The sequence below is a fragment of the Dermacentor albipictus genome, chromosome 6 (assembly GCF_038994185.2).
Source record: "Dermacentor albipictus isolate Rhodes 1998 colony chromosome 6, USDA_Dalb.pri_finalv2, whole genome shotgun sequence".
Lineage (NCBI taxonomy): Eukaryota > Metazoa > Arthropoda > Arachnida > Ixodida > Ixodidae > Dermacentor > Dermacentor albipictus.
In genome coordinates this window covers 22,965,612-22,992,299 of record NC_091826.1, presented here as the reverse complement: position 1 = coordinate 22,992,299, position 26,688 = coordinate 22,965,612, and the positions used below count along the sequence as shown (strand labels likewise).

Genomic DNA, 26,688 nt, shown 5'->3' with positions numbered 1-26,688 from the left:
CGGCTTCTTATGTCAAGGTGTTGATAATAAATGACCTGTGCTTCTCAATTAAAAAGTTCAAATTATGTTTGTCTAACTTCATGCACTCTGCTCCAATGCATTGTTTTAACTGTTTTGCTTGTATGCTGAATCATCTGCTGAGATTGTACTTTAACATGCCATTCTCCTTATCTTCTCATTTAACATATAGGTTTTGAGGTTCATCTTTGAGAATGAAAATCACCACTATCCAACTCTAGAAGAGGTAAGTTTCTGCATTTTTTCTGTGACAACTGTGTTACAAACTGCGAACATTAGTTTGTAATGTTCACAGTTTTTACTATCATGTTAACCTCAGGAATATATATGGACAGAGAATCCTGTCATGTGACGCTTATGCTAACATGGAATGGTGAAAACATGAGTAGTAGGCAGCTGTAGTGGGAGGGAATAAAAGGCTGTTATGGCTTCATCTATGGGAACATTCCTGTGGAAGACAGTGGATAAGTGGTTTTGTGCGGCCCATTATGTGTTACTTTTTTTTTAATAAGGACTAAGCATGAATGAAATCTGGATGCAACATCGTGTTGTCAGGCTCCTTTGATAACTTTGTATGTGGTCACGAAACTTCTGCGAGATGACTCATTATGCCATCCAAAGTAGCCACAACATGGTTGTACCATGTTGTTTAGAGGACACTGGCCGTCAGGAGAGGAGGTTTAGTTGCACGGTTATTTGTACTAGCTGCGTAATGTTTCTATACAGTAGTGTTAAAGAAGGAAAAAAAAAAGCATTTTGTTCGGTCAGTGATCATAAGTAGCACAATTACTTAAATCCAAGACTGCTAGAACTTCATTAAATATGTAGATTTTACTTCAATCATAAGTACCGCTGTGTTGGTGCCATGTTGCTAGAGCTTTTCAATTATGGTAACTGTGTCAGTTAAAGGATGGGCCACATATGCATATGTTTGATAACTACAAATAGTAACTGAATTGAAACCTTTGCCTGTAGTGCAGTTTTTTATTTCAAAAACGCTAGGCCACTTGTGGCCATTGCTTGAATGCAACACTTTTTTTGTGCCGACTTTTAAAGGGGCACTGAGCCACTTTTTTACTGAAGTGGAGGAAGGCATCTGAAGTGAAAATAGGCTATTTCAGAAATACTTTGCCGCAAAAAGTACTTCAATGTGTTCAGCAGAAGCGGAGTTATTGGCAATCAAACACGGTCTCCGCTGTGCTCCCGTTTGTTCTTCAATGCCTTGCACTGCGAAGGCTGCAGCGCAGTGGGGCATGCCCACAACACCCCACCTTCTAAATATTACCGTGGCGCACAGTTCAAATTTCATTTTGGATGTTGACGTAGACGCCACGACTTCCGCCTTTGGTGCCTACGACGCACTAATAAGCCAAACGCAGTTGTCCTCAGCAAGCCGCAGTGCACTTAGCCAATGGACTCGTGGCGGGACCCCACGGTGGCTGTGGTATCTACACCGTGTAGCCGATCATGGCAGCTTTATATCAGCTATCGGCCAATAGAAGTTGTTTAAGGGAATGAAGAAATAAAGCGGCCAGAAGAGAGTGAGGACAGGGCCTTCTGTTGAAGTTGGAGCATTTGAGACAAAGGTGACTTCACGATCCACTTGCGAGTTCCACGCACCGTGTACGACAGCAAAACTTGGCCGAGATGTTCACAGCAGCGTAGCAACCCGCGGACTGTGTTGTTTCACCAAGCCTGAGGGGTGGTTCAGGGCCCCTTTAACACAGCAGTATTGAAACATTACATAGCTTGCATAAGTGGGTGTGCATCGTCACCTCCTCATGCTGACATCTAGTTCCTTCTGAAACGCTACTTTCAGAAGGAACATGGCTACTTTTGGCAGCATAGTTAACTATCACACAGATGTTTTATGAATAGCAGAAAAAAAAATGTTGTCAGAGGACTCTGGTGTTGTGTTGGCATATAAATCAAGCACTCCTGTTCTTTTGCAGGTTGCCACGCTGGATTTTTTTCGCAATATCGACCTGCGCGAGCTCACATCTCACACTGTGCCTGTGAGTAATGGGATAATGTTTTTACACTCGACCAGTGCTTCTAGGCACTGTTATGGTACTCATAGCAAGACTGAGACAATGCCATTTCTCTTTCACGTTTAGCAGGCAGCACCATGGAAGCTGTGCAAATAGTGCAGTCTCGAAAGTCTTGCTATACACATTTCGCAATGCAGTTACTTTTGATCTGCAATGGTTACAATGGAATACTTGATATATTAAATCTAAGTCTTGTGGGTGTGAGGATGTCTCAAATTGGTTTGAAACAGGTCCTTGAAAGCCTTGAATACCCATCAAATTGCAAATTGTGTTTTCAAAACCCTGAGGTACCAGATTTTCTAGAAAATGAGTGACTTTATTTCACACGGGACCAAAAAGGGTATGCCTTATTGCCGGATCGGCACTTTCGAGGATTCCTTCAATTACGCACGGCTGGCGCAAGACGCATCGGCATCTATGAGCAGCAGTATTCTTGGCACAGTGCAAAGCACGCTATTTTATAACAGTGCAGGAGTGCAGCCGCCTGTCAACGAATCCGGTGCTAATCATACGGGAAGCAAAAGTATCTTTGGAAGCAATGGCTGGAAAACATGGCCCAAGTTTGTCAGCACTTGCACGGACATGTGCGCTTCCCTTTGACCCAAGTAGTCCGTGATTTCCTGGCGATGCATATTGTGCTATTCTTTTTCACACTTTTCGTGACTCATCAGTGGTCAGAGCAACACTCCACCCTCGTTATCAGCAGGATCAGCCGGCCATGAATGGTGGATGATAAGAGTGGAATGGAACTCGCACACAAATCAGGCAAATTGCGAATGCAGCTTTTACAACTTCGTGGCTTGACCTTTACTCTGGTTTGAGCGAAGTCAGCGACTACTACATCGTCTATGCCTTTATTTTTGGCTCCCCCTTGGGCTAGCAACCCATTAAGTCCCTTCGATTTGCCTGCGCCAATGTGAAGTAGCTCACGGCGGTGCACGACAACTTCAGAAATTGCGGAACTCGATTTCTGCGGTGCAGGCACAATGGGACACTCAAAACAAATGCCAAGGTGCACAGAAGGTGCTAGCATTATCTTTGGCTTGTTTTACTAATGTTTTGTCCTACTAATGTTCGCCGTGTGCATAAGTTTGAGTGGTCCTAAACCACAGGTATGGTCAGCTTCTGAAGTGTAAGCGAAGTTTGAATGACGCATACGCTCGTGTGCAGCGTCATCTGTCGCGCTGCTGCTTAGCACATGCAACTCTGCACCAAGTCGACATCGACAATAGAGAGGGTGTAGCAAAATCGTTAACCAGCCCAGCACGTTTACTGCACCTTTTGAAACGAATGGCGTGGATCAGAGGGCGCCATTGCTGTGCCGTTGAAGTGACTGGCAGGTTGTAGCACCTCGCAAACTGGTTCAGGTGGTGCAAGAAAATCGAACAGACCTGTTAAAAAAGATAAAATCTTAACAGCATTAGCATCAGCTGCTGGCCACATTGTGCATATCCGATCCAGGTTGTAGGTGTTTTTTTCCTCGCGTGTTGGCTATGGTGTTGCAGCGCACATAGTTAGCAAGTGATGTGCACAGCCTTTTCTTCCATTCATACAGCTGGCAGGCTTCAGAAAAGTAGTAATATAAAAATTTTACGTGTGCGCTGCCGCGGTATTCGCAAAATTTCTTCAAAGGTTCAGCACAATGCGTTGGCGGGCTAGTTGGTGGGGTCATGGGCTAGTCATTAGGGTCACAGTGCATTAGTGTGCCTTCCGTAACCTTGTACAGCGCTGAATTTGCTTTTTTGGATTCTGTCACATGAGTGCGCTCTTGGGATCGGATGTTGTTGGTGGATCCACCGCATGGTGCTCACTGCGCATGTTCCTCTGGTTTGAGCGGTCTACAAAGGAGTGACGCAATAAAATGATGTCAGTTGAGAGTAGCGCCTTGTCCTGTCGTCTTTCTTGTGTGTGTCGTTTTGCGCTAAACAACGTATTCATCTTCAAAGGTCCTTGAAAAGTCCTTGAATTTTGTCTCGGGAACCTGCACGATCCCTGACATTATTTGTGCAGCTATGAGATTCTAGTATGTGACATGCCATGTTTCGGTTGTAGGCTCTAATGGTGCACTGTAGCCTCTGGTTGCAGAGACATGTCACTTCAAACATAGAGCAACACATTAAATCAATCAGTCACACATTAAATGTGTGACTGATTGATTGACTGACTGAAAAGTGGCTTAGTAAGAGGATGTTTTAAGACGTGAATTTGTGAGAACATGACAGCATTTAATGCGCCGCACCTATATCTTTTTATTTTTTCCTGATGTATATTTTTCAGTAGATTCTCACTGTCATTAGTTTATCACTTGGTGCAACCTACTGCATCTGAAATTTCTTGGATCTTGTCACTAATTCACTAGCAAAACAGTGTTGTCTAATCATATTAAGCCTGCAACATAAATAATGTTGCACATTTTCACATGTGCATACGCGAGCACCAGTGATTACTTTGGAATATTCAGTGCAACTTGCACAAATAGTGTTCATACTTAAGCTGCCAGTTTAATTTTGATGATCATGCTCGCTGCTATCATTGTACTTTGAGTGTAGGTTGTTTTTGAAATCACGAGTCAACGCAATAAAAAGTTAGAGTCTGAACTAACAGTTTTGGCTCTGTTCACTTCTTCATCGTCCCTGACGGGACATAAGGTGGAGGTGCCATGCTCAACAACATAATGACAATGTGACACTATCAAAGTCATTGTGTTAGCCAACAGGCACTAGTATGAGCAGGAGCTGCACATTTAGTCATACGCATGCAGCTCTAATGTCCTGGTTGTGAATGTATAAAGTTATTTTTTCAGATTGCTTTTGAATAGGACGGCCAGTCGCTCACTTTATTACATGTCCCTAATTTAAAACAAACACCTGCATCCCTTTGCATTTCGAATCAACGCAGTGAAATGTACATACGAGTTCAAATTTCAACTTTATTTTCCTTGATTGTTACGACGGTATTGCATGTTGTTACTATAAGCCCCTTTTGTCCGGTGACTACATTTCAGCCCATCCTAAGGACCAACCTGAGCTCAACTGCCAAACACCTCCTACGAGATGTTCAAAAGTTCTATCGCAATAAAGGGTATGTTAATAGTTTTTGTGCACTTGCAAATCCGTGCTGAAAATTGCTGTGACATTCACTGAAGAACGAAATTTCCGTGAAGGACACCACGCGTCTTGCACACAATGCCATGGCTTGTCACAGAAAGTCTACGGCAGCTTACTGTTCTAGGAGATGCTCCTCTGCTACTGAGAGTTTTCTGAACTTCAGGGATCATTATATGCGGGGACATTTTGAGGAGATGAAAAAATTATTATTATTGTTGTTATTGTTGTTGTGGTAACAAAAACTAACACTGTTTTATGCAGCTGTAACTTAACACCATCATCATTGAAAAGCCCTTATAAAATATGGTGTGCCTTATGGACAAGGAGCGAGAGAAGCGCACATTCCTGTCTGTAAGGTCTTGAGAAAGTAAGGTGGCTTGAGAAATGTGTGGTCACTGGTGTAAACAGTTTCAATTAACTTACTTATGAAGGGAGGAGGTTTTCTTCATGAAAAGAAAATGACACATAGAAAATTCTTGCCCTCGAGTTCTGCTGCATATTTTGTGAAGAGATATTGATCTCTTTTCTGAACATACTAATTTTTCTGTACTTCAAGCTGCAGGTGTATTCTCCCGAGGATGTCGAGAGGTTGGCTTTTTTGCTAGTATCAATCGCATAGTGGCAGAGCATGCCTTATATTGAAGTGAGAAAAGAAGGACACATTATAACTGGAGCCTGGTTCCAAATGTAATGCTATGTGCTTTCCCAAGTTGGTAATTATAGTAAATGGTAAGTTCATGTTATATTTGTGAAATTAAACTGTAATAAATGGCAAGTGGCCATACTGACAAAACATTACTCAAGTTTAAAGGCAGTGGGCTCATTTATTGGGCAGCTATAACAACCGTTATTTATGAAAGTTTCGTTAATAAAATATGAGATTAAACCAGCCTGCATACGTTTTGTATGTTACAAACAGTCAGCCCACAGCATTTATGTTTTTATGAATTTCAAGGAAAGCTTGTGTGCTTATCAGAAGCATAAAAACAGATATTTATACCAAACTAGAATGTTTCGAAAACCGAGAAAAAAATAAAAAGGTTGTTGATGATTCATTGTCTTTCAGGCACACTCCTCACACATGGTCGTTTTATTTTTCAGGAAACTCAAGACGTCACGATCTATATCGGTGTCTTCGTGTGATGGTGGAGAGTCTTCTGACAGCGAAAAAGTGTAAGCCTGCGACATTCTTTTTCTTTTCCATCTGCCTCTCTAGTACCATTCTAAAAGGAAAAAGAAAGGAAAGGAGCCGAGTTGAACTAGCTTTAGCTAATTTGCTGCACTTCTAGAGTATGTTACCGTTTCCAGCAACACCTAGACTCACCTTGTTGCAGTGGTTTGTGTTTTGCCTAGCAGGGTCACCATAGAGCAATGTAAATGTGCGCATTACGTGTCTGGCTGTGTTTGGCACATCACTGCAGAGGCCTGTTGCCGCGTGGCATTCGGGCGAAGCGGCGACCGCCGATGAGCCCCAGCCAGGCACCACTGGTGCTCAAGAAACCGTGTCCGCCGCCACTGTGTTCTTCAGAGCTGCTGTCTCCGCCTGCCGGCTCCTCTTCTTCTCCACCTCCCGAGTTTTCCTCATCCCCTCCGCAAGCGGAGACTCCGCCTCCCGAGGGCACGTCAACGTGCCCGCCCTCGAAAGCCTCGGACACGTCCCCTGTCGACACCGAGGCCACGTCTCCTCTCGGCCCTGTGGCCACGACCCTTCATGAGCCTGAGGCAACGCCTTCTCAGAACGGCGTCGGCGATGCGGGTGTCGCGGTCACCACCTTCATGACGCCTCTTGTTGACACCCTGCCTCCCAAGGTTCCGCCACGTCCACCTGTATGGGTCCAGTCACAGTCCAGCGTGAGCACTTGCGGCTCGCTCGAATTTTGCACGCCACCGTCCAGTCCGCACATCGACAGTGCCGAGTGGTGTAGTTCGGAGTGCATTACATGATCCTCTGTGCCATAACTACATAGTGAAAGCAATTCAAAGCAGTTTTCTAATTCTTCTTGCACACTGAGGTCGCATCTGCGAATGATGGCGCTTAGTTACTCTTGCAGGGAAGTATATATATGCAGTGTTCACGTTGGCCTTGCTGTCAGATAGTGGCACGTTGAGTGCAATTAACAATTAACCTTGGTTTCAGTGTAGACGTGAGCTGGCATTCATTCATCCCAGAAGTACACATGGGATGAGCACGGGCCAAATATGGTGCACTTATCTGTACAGTGATCACCAGTCCAATGCCACAGCTGAATGACACTCACACACAACACACATGCGCACACACACACACTCTCTCTCTTGTGCCTCTGCTGTTCGCTATTACTGTGGTCTGAACTTTCTGCATCAATTAGAGGGTCCCTGCAACATGTTTTATGAAAGGCACAGAAAGTGTGCGGAATCAAAAGGTATCTTCTAATGAACCGTTTTGAACAAAGGGTTCTTTAGTGTACCTTGTATGAGCAGTGTTGTCGGCAGTCACGATGATGCCACTACCACACACTCATGATCTATTCCTCCCTTTTTCCTCATTCGAACTGTATTCAAGTTGAGCCATTATGCCATTGTAGAATGATGCCCGCTGTGCTTCGCCCATGAACATTCCAAGCATTTGTATCAGCGTGACCTCGAGATTGTGTCGCACAGCCCTACACAGCTTGCACTGTCTTGGAGGACAAAGTGTCAACGTGGCGGTATCGTTCTTCACCAGATGATGCCACTGCTACATCGGTGGTGTGATTTTTCTGCTTTTGCCTCTGCCAGAGGTAGTGCAGATTCGTGATGTAACAAAATCTAGCCAATTAACATCACTTCTAAATTTGTGTAGGAATACACATGAAGAGTACTAGAGAATTTAGGAAGTTGGAGGAAATAGTAGGTGGAGGTCATTTGGACCAAATGGTAGACTCTTTGTTGCACTTACAGGAACAATGCACTTGAATGTGATTTAACAAAGTTGCTTCCAACACAAAAATACCTTCGTTATATCTGATATGTGTTATAATTATATATTTCTTACATGCTAATATCTGCGATAAACATTTTAGATAATTCATTATATTCATGTTTATTATGTTGATGTTCTACTGTACTGTACAGGCCCAGATATTCATGGTAGTATTGTCCAGTGAACAAGATCACTGGGTTCAAAAAGTATTGCAGACCCTTTCAAACAGCCGAAATGCTAACGAAAATTCCTCCACTTGCTCTCTTCAGAGACACTGGCATTATCCGTTTCTTCTTCAAAGTACGTTACATACTGGCAACACAAAGCAAGCTTTCCTTGTCACCAAGCTTTCAGCTTTGCCGTTGACCGTTGCGGGCGACTTTTGCGTACAGGAAAACTTGTATGAATATTGAACGTCTGTACAGTAGCAAAGTTACATTTAAGATGAAGGTAGGGCTTCTCTCGCACTCTGGAGGTAGTATCACACTTTGGATTAACGTTAATAGAAATTCCAATGTTTTGACTGGAACCTTGTCTGAATGTTGATGCCAGTCACACTTCTGTGCCTGTAATTTTGAGAGAGCCAGCTAGTCTGGTCGGCAGCCCCTGCACGGTCCCCTGATTTCGCTGTTGGCCAGCTCAGATGCCTGGCAATTAGCAGAGGGATGTAGCTAAGAGGCAACCTTATTCAGGTTTCTTATACGCCCTTATACAAAGTAATTAGAAGTTGGCATCTTTCTCAGAGGGTCTGCAGTGTTGCTGACATACACAGAGGGTTCACTGGAAAATGACTTGAAGTGGCCAATAGTGAGCGAACAGTGGAAGCCTCAGCCTGGAGCCAACATTTCAACAGAGAAATTTGCCTTTGTAGGTCGGCAGGTTAAGCGGATACTCGCACTCACTCAGAAATATTTTTGCAGGCTATGTGCTCACTCAAGTTTCTGCTCACACCTGCTCGCCAATGCTCACACTTGTTCAGAGTCACTTCCATTCATATCAACACTCACTCACACTCATGCTAGCAACCACTCCCCGACAGTAACTCAGATTCATACTTACGTCCACTCAAAGTCACTGTCACTGACTTTTTTTTTTCTACTCTCGTTATCCAGCACTCACCCTTCTTCATGCTCATGTACACTCAATGTCGCCGACACTCAGTTCTGTTCATTGCTCACTTTCACCCACACCCTTCATCCCTCACTAATGCTCATTTTTTTCGCCTGTGAAAAGAGTGTGGAGCAAGTATGAATCATTGTGCTCGTGACTGAGCGTGCTCACCTAAGCTTGTCTTCGCCGGGACCCTAACTAAAGCAGGTGTCTCTTGTAAAAGATGTTGGCTCTGGGCTGAAGCTTCCCTTGTTGTCCTGCTGTTGATCATGACTGCACATGTGCCATTGACTCCTTCTTTATTGTCACTTTAGGTGTCAATCTGTGGACTTGCACCCGCATTTATTGAGCATTGAATTGTTCGTCGAATGTAGTAACTTTCCTGCGCAATGCTAGGTATCGCACTATTGTGTGAGAAGGCCTTCTGTTCTTTCAGTGCACGTAATCTAGCAGACGCAAATTGTGGGAATTTTCTATTTCTTTGGAAAGTAGGACTTGTAATGTTTCTGATGTCGTCGGAGTGGATGTTAACAATCTCATCGTGGGTGGCTAATCGAACGACCTGCCTTGATGTCCCCAAGTGCCCGTGAACACTTCAGCCAGGGAATTGAAATTGTTATGGGTGTCAGGGCCAATCTGCTTTTCCACTGGCATGGAAACAACGGTAAAGTGTGCTGTGACTTTCCAGAAAGTTCGAATTAATTGTGGTATCTATACAGTAATCTCTCTCTCTTGCTTGTTTCTTTGTGTTTTGGCATTTATATCACTGTCACTGAAAGGTGCAAAATTTTTCACTCCTTACTTGGCAAGTCCTTTGAAAGGAAAGCACACTTAAGTCCAGACCACACATATGTTTGCAGAAGCGTGCCAGCTTACGTCTATGCGCCTGCCGTGCCGTCGACGCAAGGGACACACGACATCACACGCTTACTGGGCTCACTCATAGATATCCTGGCAAGCGCCACTTCATACTTCATTACTGATTGCGTTTCAAAGCGCTTCAAATATCTTTAAATGTTTTTGTTATATTTTTAGAGCTGTTAGAGAAGCACAAAGAAAAGTAAAGAAAAAGCAATTTCTCACATGATATAACTCTGCCTCACTGAGAGTTGATAGTACCACGCCATAGATGCATAGCCAGACGTGAGGCAGCCCAAGCGTGCGATAACAGAGAGGCTCTGTTCACTGGGATTGTGCTGCATTTTGATGTTTTTGATATGTACGAGCCGGGCCGCACCATCTTTGCATGCGTGGCTGCACGGACGCGAGCTTGTATGCATCCGCAACCATACGTGTGGTCTGGGCTTTATTCAATCCATAACTCTGGAGGCAGCAGAATGAGTGCCAAAATAAAGTTATGTGAGCTTTTCCAGCACTCACATTTGATTATGAACATTTGGTGATTATGCACAGTGCTTTGTCTCTTATGCTAACACTTGGGCTGAGTCATGCTAGTCTGATATTCTGTCCTTGGTCGAGGTGAGTCTGAACTGCTGACACTTCTAAATGCTTTTTTTTCTAAGAGCCATTATTAAGCTTAAAAATTGAGAGAAGCTGGGCTGCACCCCTCAATGGTCCACTTCACAGGAAGTAGCCAAAGTGTTGAGCAAATAACACGCTTGTAGTAGTATTGTAATATGTCAAGGCTCTGCATCGATAGAAGACACTTCAAGATGGATTGTAGCTAGCCAACATGTTTTGCCAATGCAATAAGGCTTGCATGCACTTTGATGATAGCAGGATTCACTCATACAGTCTTCTTGTTTGGCCATGCTTCAATAGAACAGGAACTTCTCAGTGGACTTGCAATTGGTGGCTGGTGGAAGGGTAAAGCAGTGTGCTTGAGTAGAAGCTGTAGTTGGGCTAGATGGAGCACATCTGCTTCCAATGAGTTTAGTGCAAAGCAGACCACACATACAAAGGCACACAAGATGAGCACTCATAGGTCTCATCTCGTGCTTTTGTATATGTGCTCCTCAGCTTCACATGAAATAGCTATTGTAGATAAAGCAGGGGTGAAGCATGTCTAAAAATTGTTGTAGTTTTTCTGACCTCTATCTCATTATAATGAAGTCACATCTGACATAATAGTGCCTTCATAATATCCACTATTCATTTTAAGTGTACATGCTGATAAAATGATAAAAATTCACTACATTGGGTCCATGCGAAGTAGATGCAAAGGTGATCCCTCCCACTGGCCAAGATTTTCACAATTCGTCAGCAACCTGCCAGGCCAGTGTGTAGCATGTGAACAGCGTTAAATTACAGATGCGTGCTTTGCACCATCATTAATATGCAAATGTGCAATAACATCTTATTGGCTTGCGAGCTGCAGGCCAGTCATGCCAAGCTGCTAGCTAAAACATTCACGCATATTTAGAATTTGCAGTTTCAAGTTTCCCTTGCTCATTATTTGACATTTTCACTACCAGAATAAATGTATTTAGCTGCAAGAGAACAAATATTTTCTTTGTTGTAACGAGTATTATCTCGGATTTTGCGTTTGCGCTTTTGTTTTTGGCAGTAGGATACTCATTGAAATAAGGCTAGGCCAGCCAAATTTTGGATTTACTTCATATCTACGTTCGTTACATCAAAGTTCACCCTAAAGGTGAATGGCAGCTAGGCATACCAAAAGCAATGCAGAGGCTTTTGTAAATAGCAAGCTAAAGGCAGTAAGAGGTAAGCAGAAGCTTGTTGAATACATTCAAAGAGTACATTCTGTGGCCAGGTTACAGAAAGTTTTGAAGTGCTGTTGGCTATTGTCTGTCCATTGTATCGCACAGCGCTGATAAGAAGCTGCAAGTGCGTTTCCCGGGGGTGCACAGAGAAGCGCTCCGCTTTCCAAAGTAGAATTATCGGTGGCACACCTTTGCAAGCGTGGGTTACATCCGTAAGTGAAGAACAACTCCATCCTCCATAAGCACAGGAAAGGTCTTCTTGTTTTTCAACCTCCCCGCAGAAGTATATGGACTATAACCGCAACGAAAGATGTCCTCTGGAGTGTCATTTCATGGCTGTAGAAAACTGATGAGATTCTTTGGTGCTAAACCTGTGGCTTTCCTTAACACCGGCCACAGAAGCTGAAGATAAGTATGTGCAGTGTGGTCCAATATTAAAGGGAACACATGAGCTTAAAACACATGCGAATTCATCCTTCTGCCAAGTGTACAATTGCCCGACTTTGCAGAAGATTACTTGCGGCTAGCTGACACGGGCAACTTTCGACACACCATGCAGTGCGTGTGTCATGGCTTCAGCTGGCATTCGCAGCTAGAGGGCCGGTGATAGCCACACACTAGAATGTTCCTTTTACCAGTGGACTGCACTGTACAGTGTATGTTATTTCTAGAGGTAGTGCCGTAGAACCATCTCTAAGCATTCACAGTTTTGTGTGACTTTCCTTGTTTAAACACTTGCACCCTGTGAACATTTAAAACGACCGATTCTGATTGTGAAGTTTCCCAGACTGTTGCTTTCTTTCTGTCAATATTTTTCTTCTGCTTAACGTATCGACATTTGTACGACGTATATTCAAGCCACATTTCCGCTTTTTTTTTCTACAGAGGTCAAGGTGGCCTGTTAGCCAAGCATCTATCAAAGACTAGTTGGCAGACTTTTGTATCTAGTCCTAGCTATGGTCAGTGCTGGAAGACTATTCAAGGTGCCTCCCCCCTTAAGATACATTGTGTGTTGTTGACTTTCCAGAAGCTTAAGAGCTCAGATTGGAGATTTTGGGAGCTGCTGTCCCCACATTCCATCCTTACTGAGCAAGTGAATCAATCTGGAGCTGTTGTTGGAGGTCACTCCATGTGGGTGTGTTTTATTAATGAGCAGCCGTTTTCTTCTTAATCCAGAACCCCCAAACACTTTTTCGTGGTGCAAGATTACTGGTATGTGATAGCGATGTGTGCTTGCCATCACAAGTGGCACGGTTTCATGTTCTAATGTCTGTAGGCGCAGAGATTGCTAAAAAAATTTCTATAGGGAACTCTGGGCACTGCCATTGTTCGCCTACCATCAGAATGATGGTTAGTACACGTATTTGTCTAATCATCATACTTTTGGCTTCTGACATTCTTTTGGCATCATCTGTTGCAGCTGTATCCTTTTTAAATTTCCAGACGGTCATATTTTTCTTTAAATGCACGAAGGTTTCTGCGCACGGGTATGATCATTACAAAGTGTTGCATTTATAATGCAATATGAAAATGATCGATTTGCAAAGTCATGAACCATTTTAAGCCAGAAAGATTAAATTTAGGCAAATCCATGTACTACTCGTATTCCCTTGCTGACTGAACCACCGTTCTTGCAGCTTCCAGACACACAGTGCCAGAATGCTCTCTAGCAATTTTAGTAGTAAAGTCGATGTCTGTATGTTCCACTCAACACGCTTAGTTTGCCATGTACACTTTGCAATTGTGTGGAAGTTTACTTTCTCCCATACTTTTGCTGGTCATATGTTCAGTGTTAAAGGAGTCCTGATGAGAAATATCATAGTCAAGCTGACCTTAAGATTCAGTTTCCTCATTTCAGTCTACGCTGTTGCCTTAAAACGCGCTTATTTGGTATTGTAGATTGTGTGACTGGTCAGCGTGAGAATCCATGTCGTGACGTAATGACTTGGGCGGAAGTCTGTGAAATGGTGGGACATGCACATTTTGATTGACATCTTCAATTAGTGGAAGTAGCTGACAAAAAACTATGCACTGATCTTGGGCACTAATGGGCTGTAAGATTGCAAAAGCACCCTGTGCCTCCAGTATCATAATTGTCAGCAGACATGCAACATATAAAACATGCCAAGCAAGATGCCATTACAGTGAAAAAGACAGCTCAACCAAGAACGTGACACCACATGGCATCACACTCTCCTGGCAATCAGAACTGAAACCTATTTTTTGAAAAGTGTCAGAATCGCCATAGTGATGTTTCTTGTGCCGCATTAATTTGGTGGTGAGGATTTTGTGTCGCAATGACATCTGACAAATTGAAAAGGCGCCTCAGGAGTAACTGTCAGGGCTCCTTTAACATAAACCAGTTTGTTGCGCTGGCATTGCTGTGCTTGCCATACCACAAGTGATCTTAGAACTATTTTATGCATGGCTGCATATTGCCGGGTCGCAGCTGTAGGCAAAGACATGTACCAGTAGCAGCATAAATTCAAATGCAGACAACTCTGAAACTACTCCATTGTGTTGTTTTGTTTCCAGGTTTTGAGGCTTAATTCAGGTTTCAAATTGTACATTTGCAGCTACTGTTGGCTTAGAAATCTTCTACAAAGCAATTAGACGTCACTCTTTCATATAGTTATGCTTAACAGGCATTCTGATCAGTTATTTTGAGTTTGCATTTCAATATATGCTGATGGTCCAGTACTAGTCCTGTTTAAAGTGAATGTCCAGCAGGTATTGAAACTAATATAACAGATACACTTCTAGTTCATCGAGAGAAAAAAGAAACGCCTATGCACTAAAATATAGTCTGCATACCTTCATGTTATAATTCAACTGTAGTTTGCAGCCAAGTACTAAGTTGTTCCCTTTAACAACGGACCATACTGTACAGCTGTACTTTGAAACCACAGAGTTCAAGGGAGCCACGAGTTAGTGCCCCCTTGATAACTATCAGTGGATTAATTGCAATCTTGCTTTTTTTTTCGTTTTTTCCAAGCAGTTCACAAGTTCAGGCTTTATTCAGTTAAAAGCTTGGCTGTATCCCCTGCACACATTTGCCTTTTACACAAAGGAGCTCTTTGTGTATTGCTGTAGAACATTGTGCACGGAAGGTTACAAAAGACAGTGTTAGGTTGGGATAAAATAGTAGACTGTGCTTGTGAGATAGTGAATTGGATACTTTCACTGTGGTCCTGCTACATAGCATGGCGTCACGGTTTCTGTTCCCAGACATCACTGCTGTATTCTAGTGGGTACGAAATGCAGAAACGCTCACGCAATTATGCAGATTTAGAAAAAAGAAATCCTGACTTGTCTGAATGGATCTAGCGCACTTCACTGCACTGTGTCTCATAGCCCCATTGTTGCTTCTGAATTTCAAATGCCACAATATAATCAACTACTTTTAGTGAGAGCGGAAGCTTGACATGCCAGAATAAGGTGGTATAGTGAAACACTGACGGCAATATTACTTTCCAACTCCCGAGGAAACTTTCTGAATTGTCATAAATTCTGGAAATGGTTGTTCAAGGTGATTTAATTTGCTGATGCTGAAGCTTGATTAAAGCAACTTGATTGTTTAATACTCTAAACCTTTATTAGCATTTTGTGGTTTTATTGAAAAGCCAAACAATTAATCAGCTGAGACGCATGCTGTGGTAAGGAGCCTTAAGATACACTGTAAACACAGAGCGGCAGCCAAAATCTTGAGGTTAGCTTGAATTATATTGAAAGACTGGTAGCAGCCTATCAGTTTACCCTCACTTAGCAAGCACTTGTCCTTTGTGACTCTTAAAGATTTGAATGCCTTGCTGTGCAACACACATTGCATTCCTTTAGGCTTGAGCATGGATGTGATATTTTACCACACAAAATCTTGTGGTGGTTTAAGTGGCAGAGAAAGGTGCTGGTTTAAGTGATCAACTGGATGTGTTAACCTTGCATAGTACAGCCAATTTCTCGTGCATTGCTGTGTGGAGCTGATCTTCAAAGGCTATGCACCTTTATAGTAAACCGCTTGGGCCGAGCCTTTTGTAGTGCAACTCTGGTTGTAACGAGTACCACTTGAAAACTGTTGCAAACGACATTGTTTTCTCCGAGGTTTGAAACACGAGTTTACACATTGTTGACAAATGGCGTAGATTCATGAGTATTGATAGCTTGACTAATATGAGTCAAATGTGCCTGTTGATGTATGCGTATTCGGAAATCAACAAAGTGCGCAACCTGAAGCTGAATTTTGTAAGAATTATTTTTCTTCTGTTCTAGCATATTATTCATTGTCCAAAGTGACTGACCCCCATGACAGCAGGAGCAAAACCTTGTATAAAATAATGATAAAGGGCAGGTAGAATGGAAAACGGATATAATTGTTGTAGAATGCTGCCCCTGGAGATGTCAGCTTTCTGCAACATCTGAAATGTTGTGAAGTTTCCCCGCAGTAATGTTGTGATGCATATTATTGGTGCACCAGCAGCTAGTGCTTATAATCTGGGTGCTGACAGCACAGTTGCTTCATGGGTGGTGCATTTCTGTTGTGTAATAGACCCGCCAAAGCCGGTCATGTACGCTGTGATTGGGCAATGGATTTGTGAGGCTTGGCTGATCAATTTGTCAAGCTTCTTGCTGTGGATGTTGCAGGAACTCAATCAAGACTTGCCGCATGCTGTGTTTACTCTAAGCGGAGTCACTGTGATGAGTTTCAATAGTGGACTGTGATGCTCTGTAAGGAACACTGCACTGAAATTATTGTCACAGAACAATACCAGTAGCTGTTGTTATGTAAATGTTTTTTTCCTTTAATTACGCACACTGCAAGCTCGTTCTTTTTGCATTGGTGGCACAGTCCAAATAAGGGTGTGATTGCAATGCAATGAGATTGCTGTTAATAGCCACCAAAACGAAATTTGTCTGGGATCCAACGACGTTTCTAGGCTTGTGATAGAAGTGGACCAACACATTTGCTTTGATGTCGGAAAAAATCTGAGAGAAACGTTCGTGGAGTAAATAGAAATGTCTATCTTTTAGATTGAACCGCAGTTTCAGCATGTCGTGGCTTGGAGGCTACAACAGCAGAGCATCGTCACTTGTACAGACACTCTCTGGTTTTAGAATACTCAAGGACTAAACTAGTTCACTTCGCCCATTGCCCAGAGCACGCCATTTCTACAGTTCCCTACGAGCTCTCAAGTTCCGTGTGTACAGACTTGCTTGCTCCGCCCGTAGTGTAGTTGAGTTGAACGCCTCTTCTATGACATGAGCTCTTTACGATGTCTCAATGTGCTCACCTTGCCTTGTCAGACACAGTAGGGAATTTCCTTCCCTAATGAAGTGACCTCTATAACAAGCTCTTGCTGCTTTTTTGCTAGTGTTTTGTTATAGTACAAGCATTTAACTGCGCAATGCAGAAAAAGAAGTTGCTCCAAGATGGGTGTGTTGCTGGCACCAGCCAGTTTGTGCTAAGCTTTTTTTTTTTTTTTCGTCCGATGTAGTTGTGCATTCATACTATGTAGTACAGTGGGATATAATGCCGCACTATTTCATTTGCAAGTGCCATGCAGTGATCGAGATGCCTCTCTCACATGCTTGGTGTGCCCTGCAGAATGCAATAGTTCATGGAAATTGGCGATTGGCATTGATCAGGGGCAGTATTCTCAAGCAGTTTCTTTCGGGGATACGACCATCATCGCGAGATTTCACGTGATTTGGCATTGAACACGTTGAAATACAAGTCGCGTAAACTCATGCAGAAGGTATTGTATCCCTGACAATGATTGCTTGTGACACAGCTCTTAGAATGGGTGCATTCCAGCGAATAGCATAACAGCATGCCGCTGCTTCAGCCATGGAAAATGGGTGGTCTTTCGTTTTGTTCACCACCAGCCGAGTCCGTGTCTCTTTCTCGCAGTGCATTTTCATTTATTTTTGGCTTGTTTACGTATGCAGTTAAAAATGGAACCTCATTACAACAAAGTCGCATCCGACAAGGAAATACCTTCGTTATGTACAATTTTCATTGTAAGCATACACACTGATAGTAAATTTTAGACTTTGTTATACCTGTAATGAAGAAACCAGAGGCCGTCCCTCCGAACGCCTGGATTGGTTTTTCTCCCTCACTCCCACATGCTGCCATGCAGATTTTGTTTCTACATAACTGATAATTTGTTGTGTCCATGTTTGTTATGTTATCGAGGTATGAGTGTGCTGCAAACCCTTGATAAGTTTTCCAACCGTCACAGCATGTGCCTCTCACAGAAAAATTCACACAAGTGCTAGTTATGCTCATGAGAAAGTTTTATCATTAAGCAAATAAATTCCGTGGAAGTCCATAAGGTAGAAAAAGTTTCACATAGTGGGCAAGGGGGTCCACCCAAAGGTAGTGCAATGTTATAAAGGTTAAAAACACCGTGTTTTCCTTCCGAGAAACCTGTATGGATTTCTCTGTAGGTTTGTGCTATCCTAGCGTGGATGACTTTATAAGAGATGATGGCATCCTTGGGCTCACTTGCACATCGAGTCGAACAACCTTTTCCTAGCCAGAATCTGTAATCAGCAATAGACAGATGCAAAGTCTCGAAAGCCCAGGAGTTGGATAAAGGATGCGCATGTCTTGCTGCAATCCTGGACTGCCCACAACAGTCCTTTTACACTTGATGCAATACAGTGGAGTGCGTTAACCGTCTTAAACAGAGAGCTGCATCAAGCTTGGCAAGCAGCTGTTTGTGACGGAGCTACACCTATTTTGGTGTAACAATTCCTTGTAGGATAGTGTACTGATGCCTCTCCTCACTGCCTTTACTTGCACAGCATGGATCATCAATATGGCATGGAAAACCTAATTATTTATTCAAGCAATGATTTTTTATTACTGCTAATGGCATTTATGCACTCAGAAATGGCTTGACTGTGTTCAACATTTATTCCGTACACATTGGTTGAGGCTTGCCTTCACATAACATAATAAATTATGTCTGAGCAGGTGTATGTCTGATTGTGAACCAGCGATGATGTGGTTTCGAGCCTAGCGTTGCCAACACTGCGATGCAGCTGTAGGCAAACAGGTGATACCTGTTTTGTTAAATCACTCTTCGTTGTTGTAAATTACCAGAAACAGTGAAGTTAACAGTGTTTTGAAATTCGGCTTGCCTATACAGTTTGTGTGAATGAAATTGTGTGGATGGCACAGCCATGAAGAAATCTGCTTGGAAAACAAAAACTTGCACTCGGTATCATATAGATTTAAGGCATTGCTCAGTAAAAAAGGAATAACGTGGGTAGAAGTTTGAAAAAGCTTTGTGTGTAACCGTTCGTTGTACTAATCGAGGCATCAAAGAGTCTCTACAGTCTTGGGCTTCTTTTTTTCTCCAGAACGATGCAACTATTGCTTGGTTATGCACATGTGTAGCTTTCTCACGTAAAAAGTAACTCACGCGGTCGTCTCTTCAAGTTCAAAGCAGCACCAGGGAGCTTTTGAATTCTAACCTCAGCATTGCCCGTCATATTGCACCTCACTGTACAGTGCTTTCAAGGGAGAATGCCCGTCCATGAACCAACGTAACTTGCATTTTATCTAGTCATAATATATATATATGCCACCTTGGAACAGCCATTTGCATCACCCTACTACTGCTAGGCTCTCCTTTTTCTTCGCAGTTTTTCACATTGTACAACAAAACTCTATTGCCTTAGTGGCTCACTTTTTGCCCGAGTCATGCTAGTCATGTTTTTCCACCTCTTGTACAAGTTTCTTTTTTTGCTAATAAAAATGTTTCAAAAGAAAAGGAATCGGGTTTCCATTGTTTCATGAACCTTGGCTGCTTGGGTTTAAATATTTTGTTGCTAAAATGATTTTGCCTTTGTAATACCATAATCATCATCATCATCAGCCTGTCATACCATATTAGGCCACGTATCAGCATGAAATCAAGTGTTAAGCTTTATGCTTTTCAGAAATTTGGCAACATATAATTGACACTGGCCTTTCCGATGTCGTACCATTTTAGGTTGCATATCGGTGCTAAAGTGTGCTCCAAATTTAATGCTTTTCAGAATTATGCGACAAATTATTGACACGTAGTTTGGTCATGTCGTACCATGCAAGGTGGTTTCCATTGACTTTCTTTTTTTTACTGTGATGCCCACCTTACCCACTGCCTCATAGGAGGCCTGTAAGGAATTTTAAACAAGTAATAAATAGCGTTAAACTGGATACTAAATTCAGTACTATTCAGAAATTAGGTGATACAATTTGTTTGAAGCTTGCTCTCGTAATTCCCTATTAGGTTGCATATCTGCTGCATCCAATAGGGCACTACGTCTGCTGGAACATGAAGAAGGCATGTACGCCAGCTTTATCCAGTACGCAGATGTTGAGCAGGCATCAGTAAATTACGACAGCTGCCAGCATGATTGTGCTCTTCAAAATGAGCATTCTCCATTGCCGCAGAATCGGCAGAGTGGCCAAAAGGTAGAATTCTGAGTTGCCTGTCTTTGGTCATTAAGTTTGAATCCTCACAAATCCTCGCAACACAAGGAGAGTTTTTTTCGTTCTCCGTAATTTTCTCGCGAAGGATTTTGGGGATTCCAGTGACAGCACTGATGGACATAAAGATGACCGGAAGCACGAGCCAATAACAGCTACTGCTGCAAAACAAACAAAAGGAAACCCCAGTGGTGCTAGTGGCAAATTGCCTAAATTATGCCGATTGCTTCACTCCTCAACAGCAGCAAGCTATGGTATACAGCTTTCTAGTGGTCGGGGGTTCCTCTTGTAAAGATCCAGTCATCTAACGTAACAACCGGGCATTGCAGCCCAGCAAGGCGCGCTTTTCACAGTGCAAATAGGCCGGCTTGTCCATGGCAGTTGGTGCTCTGTGGCTGGGTTCACCTGTGACGAAAATATGCCAATTTCTACAGTAGGAGCAGAGTTAAAAACATTCATTTCCACTTATGCACTTGAAAACACATTGGCATTCTTATTTATCTTTATTGATCAGTACCTCAGATTCCCCGGAAACGGGGTCCTGCATGAGGGATGGGCCATTATTTAATGATAGAATGATTCAATGGCAACGTTATGGCAGTCGTGAAAGCATGTGGGTCGAGGTGGAGCACAGCGTCTTGGGGAGGAGTGCTCCAGTCAACTGCAGTCTTCAAAAAAAAAAAAAAAAAAAGGAGTGCAGGCGAGCTGTAGTCTGCGTCAGCAGGGGGTAGACTGCCTTTGCATGGTTCACGCAACAGGAGGGATGGTCAACTAGTATAATTAACGAGGGGCTAGATTCATTTTGTTTAGAAATGAGAAGATATTTGGTAATTTATTCTATATTCAAAGTCTAGGTTAGGAAGATCCGTCTCACCCGCCGTGGTTGCTCAGTGGCTATGGTGTTGGGCTGCTGAGCACGAGGTCGCGGGATCGAATCCCGGCCACGGCGGCCGCATTTCGACGGGGGCGAAATGCGAAAACACCCGTGTGCTTATATTTAGGTGCACGTTAAAGAACCCCAGGTGGTCAAAATTTCCGGAGTCCTCCACTACGGCGTGCCTCATAATCAGAAAGTGGTTTTGGCACGTAAAACCCCAAATATTATTATTATTAAGATCTGCCTCCATTTTGATTTAGCGACGCTGGTGTGATGGGAGTAACCAGAAAAAATGTAGGGAGCTGCGGGATTTAGGACCGATTCAAGTGAATTAGGTTAGATTGGTGTGAGCACCAAACAAAGCATGCATATTCCATCTTGAAGGGGAAGCGCAAGACGACGAAGACAAAAGGCAGGAAACACAGGACAGTGCTGTCCTGTGGGTTTCCTGCCTTTAATGAGTACCAACTCTTGGATTAACGAGTACGAACTTGCCCAAATGTCGATTCTATACGCATATTCCAATTTGGTCCGGACAGGTTGATAACCGAGTAGTTTTACGGAGCGAGGAGCAAGATGCAAGTACCATCAAAGGTATGCAAGGGTGCAGTTGGCTTCGTTAGAGATATTTGCTATACAAGAGGACCAAGACAGATTACTTGAAGGGTCGACACCAAGGTACTTGCATGTGTTGACAGAAGATATCTGTGTTCCGGATGACATACTTTGGTTGATGGAAATCCTTTCTGAAGGGAAAAGAAACTAGTAATGTTTTAGTAGCGCTCAGTGACATTAGCCATTGACTGCACCAAGCAGTTAACTTATTGAGATCCTCTCGAGTGATTGGGAGTCATTGTCATTGTTGATGGGACACTAAATCACACAATTGTCTGCGAACAAAGGTATGTTAGAAGAGATGTCAGTAAGATTGTTATTGTAAATTAGAAAAAGGAGGAGTCCCATGCCAGTGCCTTGAGGTACTCTGAAGAGAACAGGACTTCTAACAGAGGAATAATCGTTAGCATAAACAAACTGCTCCCTATTAGTCAGAAAATTATGGATCCAGTCTAAGACAAAAGGGCTAAGGTTTAAATGAGAAAGGTTTAGGTGAAGCCGTTGATGTAGGACTTTGTCAAACGCTTTTTCGAAATAGGAGAACAGGGCGTCGATTGGAATGCTTAGGTCAAGGTTGGAGGGAGCTTATGTTGTTAATGAACAGCACTGTGGGTCACAACATAAACATTGCGAAAAACACGCAGAGATTAGGAGCAAAAAAGTTAACAATGAAGATTTTATAGTGTGAGTAAATTATATGTTCCACTATTTAAAACACATGCTGCTTAGGGAGAAAGGGCAGTAACTACAGCACGATGACCGTGCATTCTTCTTTTGTACTGTAATAATCTTGCACACCTTTTGATCCTCTGGCACCACTCCTAATGACAATGACTGCTGAAACAGATGACATAGGATTCCGCTGCACGTGTTTTGTTTCTTACAATTCTTTAATTAATGCCTCTGATGAAACTGATGATGAACATGATTAGCTTTATGGAATCATTTATATTTGCGATGCTTGCAGGGATAAAGGTGATGTCGGGCATAATGTGATCGTCATTATAAGGGAAAATTAGACAGATGGTCAGGTTCATTAGTAAAAACGTGCAAATGAACGGTTAAGTGCTTTGGAAGTTTGACAGACTCAAAAATGCACTGGTTTTGGTCATCATATTGGACCTGTGGTTGCAAGCGACTGAGATCAAAAGCTTCTAAAAACTGTTTTGGGTGAAGAAGCATGTCTGGAAGAGTCAACGAGAAAAATAAAGTGCGTTTAGTTACCCTGGAAAGCTATTCGAATGTTTTTTCCATAGCGTAATATTTTTGCCACGCGCTCTCGTCGTTAAAGCGTTCAGCAGCGCAGAATGGTCTTTTCTCTTTTGTTATTCGACCACTTTGTTCACCTCGGCACTGCCCTCAAGTTGCCATGAAACCGAAACCAAAAATATGGTTGGCTTCCACAAGGCAAGTGCATACATGCCTGGAACGTAGAGCGATCCTATCCTTGCTCATAGTGTGGAGCTTGTATCAGATGCATAAAGATGAGCGGTGCACAAATTTTTCACATTCGAATAAGAAGCGAATAGTACCATGAATTCACTGCGGTTCGAATATATAACTTGTAACGAAATCACATAAACATGAAGATACAATTACATCCTATATCTGTGGTACACGTTTTCGTTACATGCTTGAACCAGCGAGAAACATTTTAGAATTACTTTGTTATATCAGAGTTATAACTATGTTCGAATGTGTAAGGAAAAACATGTACTGGAGTCTACCGTGAGAAATCCAGATGCAAATGGCGACCGTTTCCAACAATTCTGCTGCAGGGAAATAATGGTTCTTGGGAAAAGGCACCAGTTTCTGAGTAAACGAATACAGTAGCTAACCGTCGCTCAATAATTTCTGGCAATTCGGTGGGGTTGCCTTTAGGCAAGCCTGAAATTTTTTAAAATTTTTTAGGCAATGCAATTTGTTATTTCTACATCTCGCCATGTTTGCATCACATTAAGGCAACATGCAGTGCTGTAGTGCTGCTGGTTATTTGCTGTTCCTGCGTTTTATTACTGTCATCATCATGGTGCACTAGGGTTGATCATGTTTTTAGTTTCTCATTCACAAGTTCCTCCGTTGACCCAAAGTTTTGGTGTGAACGTCAGTACATGCATCAAATAACGTAAATAAAAGCTTATATATACTTTTTTCCCCAGGTGTACTTTGTGCAACCTTAAATTCACCTTGTTTAGAAATGAGAAGATATTTGGTAATTGATTCCATATTCAAAGGTTGTTTTTCTCTTATAATCGTATTTGATCTGATTTGAAATTTTCACTACAATCGAACCCACTTATAACGATGCTGGTTTTAACTATATATCAGTTACAACAATGAGAAGCTGCTGCACTCTCCAAAAAAGATAACCCGCTTACTACAATGCTCTGGTGCCGCATTATCGCTTATAACTATGAATTCTGGCTCCTGGGTGTCCATGCCGAAGGGTAGTGAAATGTGGAATCCATGAAAAGAAAGGAAATGAGAAATTCTAGCCTCTGAATGATGACCCGCTGCCCGAACAACCGCCGTGCGCTCGTTTTCCAGCCTTCTCAACGCGCCCCTTCCCATTGCCCTTCCACCTCCCTGAACACGAATGGGCTTACTAAGCGCAGTTCAGCAAACAGCTTAATTGCTAGCGTTCGTCTTTGTTGGTTGCGTCGAAATCGTTCCTGACCATGTGATCTATCAGCCTCGTCTGACTTGCCGCTGAAGTGGAAAATGGCTGATCTGCCCACCGATCATCAGCAATGCACAATGTTGCTGGTGAAAAGAAAGTGCATGGCTATAGATTTGGAAAGTAAGTGCTTCTAACCGATGAGGCAATCGTCGCAAATGTGCCTGCATCGAGTAGCAACGGCAAAGACGGCAGCAATGACACAGTAGGACAGGCTGCCTCAACTTTGTCCTCGGTGGAGGCCCAGCAGATGATTCAGTCCCTCCAGTGCTTCGTTTCCGTAAGGAACCTATCGCTGCACTACGGGGAGCACCTGGATGCCTTGGAGAAGGTTGTCAGCAAGCTTCGTGTAAAGCCTGCAAGGCTGACGGACATAGGGTTTTCTACAAGCCAGTGAGAAGTATGTGGCGAGATGCTTGTGCCGATCTTGCCTCAGCATTTCTTTTGGATTTTTCAAGCTGACAGGCTGTCGCGGCTACCTTCTCGCATTTTTTAAAAGGCCCCTTTTAGGGCTACCAACGCGATGCCTTGGCAGAGCTCGCATAGCACTTGCCGTCCGTGACCCCTCTTTGCAGTTGTCATAGCAGTGCCATTCTTTAAAGGGCCCCTCACCAGGTCTGGCCATTTTGAGCTGACAAGCGCAGAGCACACATTGCGCGATAACAGTCGTGTCTGCAAAGTATTACATCGCTACGAGTCATGGAAAGATCTGAAATTTCAAACCGAACGTCATTTTTCCTCCTCCTCATGCCCGCTGCGCTCCAAGCCGGAGGATGACGTACTCGTGTACCTGCACCTATGTAGTGATGTCCACAGTGTGACATCGCTGGAGGTGACACGCGACTTCGAGAATTGTGCAAGATATCTGCTATCTGTGTGGTCTATTGCTTGAATTGACGAATTCAAGTTTAGCAAAATAATAAAACACACTCACGGAATGTCTGCGCGTTTTTTGCTTTACTTCGCACCGAAGCAAGAGAGATCTACTTCTGCTTCATCTGCTTGTTTCCACGGTCATGCGCGCAGGTACCGAAACTGTGCCACTTTCTACCGTGTTCCAGCGCACGTGATCATGCTCTGCAATCCTCTTGTTCTGCCCACGCATTCGTGTAGCACTGAATTACACCACTAGTCATGTGTCCTTGTGCACAGCGAAACGATATCAGCTTGCACACAATGTTGCCAGCAGAAGTGTGCATCGCCTAAAAAAAAGCAAGGAGAAAAAAAGAAGGTGAAGGCGGGGCCCGTGACGTATGTGTCATGCGATCCTCGAGGTCCAGCATGGGAGAACACAGGGAAGGAATTTCGCTTGTGGAGTCTAGACGGGGCGAGTGGAGAGAGAGACTCGCTATACAGTGGAGCTCACCTACTAAATAATGGGTTCGCAGCACTGAAATATTTATATCTCGGCTATTAGTGAGCAGATTTGAAAAATTTTGCGGCAGAACGCTCTTTAGAGGACATGTCACAACTTCCAGCATATAACCAAAATTTGCAATGGGGACTAGTGAGGGGCCCTTTAACGCTGACAGCCGCAGCTTGTTACGAGCGATCAGAGTGCCCAAGTAGCAAGCAGTTAAATGAATTAACACAGTCAGCAGCCAGATGGAGGAAGGTGGTGGGGAGGGGCAATGGCCTCCCCACCATTATAGTTTTCTCACAACAGCTGTGCCATTCCCCTATTATGATTTTTTTCACGCAACCCAGCAATAACAATTGTTGGTTACGACAATTGCAATTTTCGTGGCACTTGAATATTGTTACAAGTGGGTCCGACTGTATTTGAACACCCCCGACCAAATTAAAGAAACTTCAGCTGTTGTGGACTTCACAGTGCATATCTGTGTACCATTTCACACATGAACGGACAAGAATTCCAGAGCGTGCAAGTTCCAAAAGGAGCGAGACATCTTTCCTTGCACCTAACTCTTTTACAGCACACAAATTTCTATTTACACTGCGGAGTTGCATGGTATTTTCCGAATGCTGTGAGCGACTGCAAAGACCACATTTCTTTTCCAAGTTCTTTTGTTTTAGCAGCTGTTCTTGCACACTTGCACACATTCCAACACAACGTATGCTATCATCTAAGAGCTCCAGTTGCATAAGTTAACACCATATCGCTG

At 43.2% G+C, this 26,688-nt stretch overlaps 1 protein-coding gene across 1 annotated transcript in view; it reads left to right on the top strand.

The window, feature by feature from the left end:
- Positions 1-18,149, top strand: part of Slob (Slowpoke binding protein) — a 33,536-nt gene extending 15,387 nt beyond the window's left edge. The window contains exons 10-14 of the mRNA XM_070540122.1: positions 191-244; positions 1,971-2,033; positions 5,074-5,150; positions 6,278-6,349; positions 6,598-18,149. Of these exons, the coding sequence (XP_070396223.1) occupies positions 191-244; positions 1,971-2,033; positions 5,074-5,150; positions 6,278-6,349; positions 6,598-7,120 (789 nt within the window). The 3' untranslated portion in view covers positions 7,121-18,149. The remainder of the gene's footprint in view (positions 1-190; positions 245-1,970; positions 2,034-5,073; positions 5,151-6,277; positions 6,350-6,597) is intronic.
- The last annotated feature ends 8,539 nt before the right edge of the window (positions 18,150-26,688 follow it).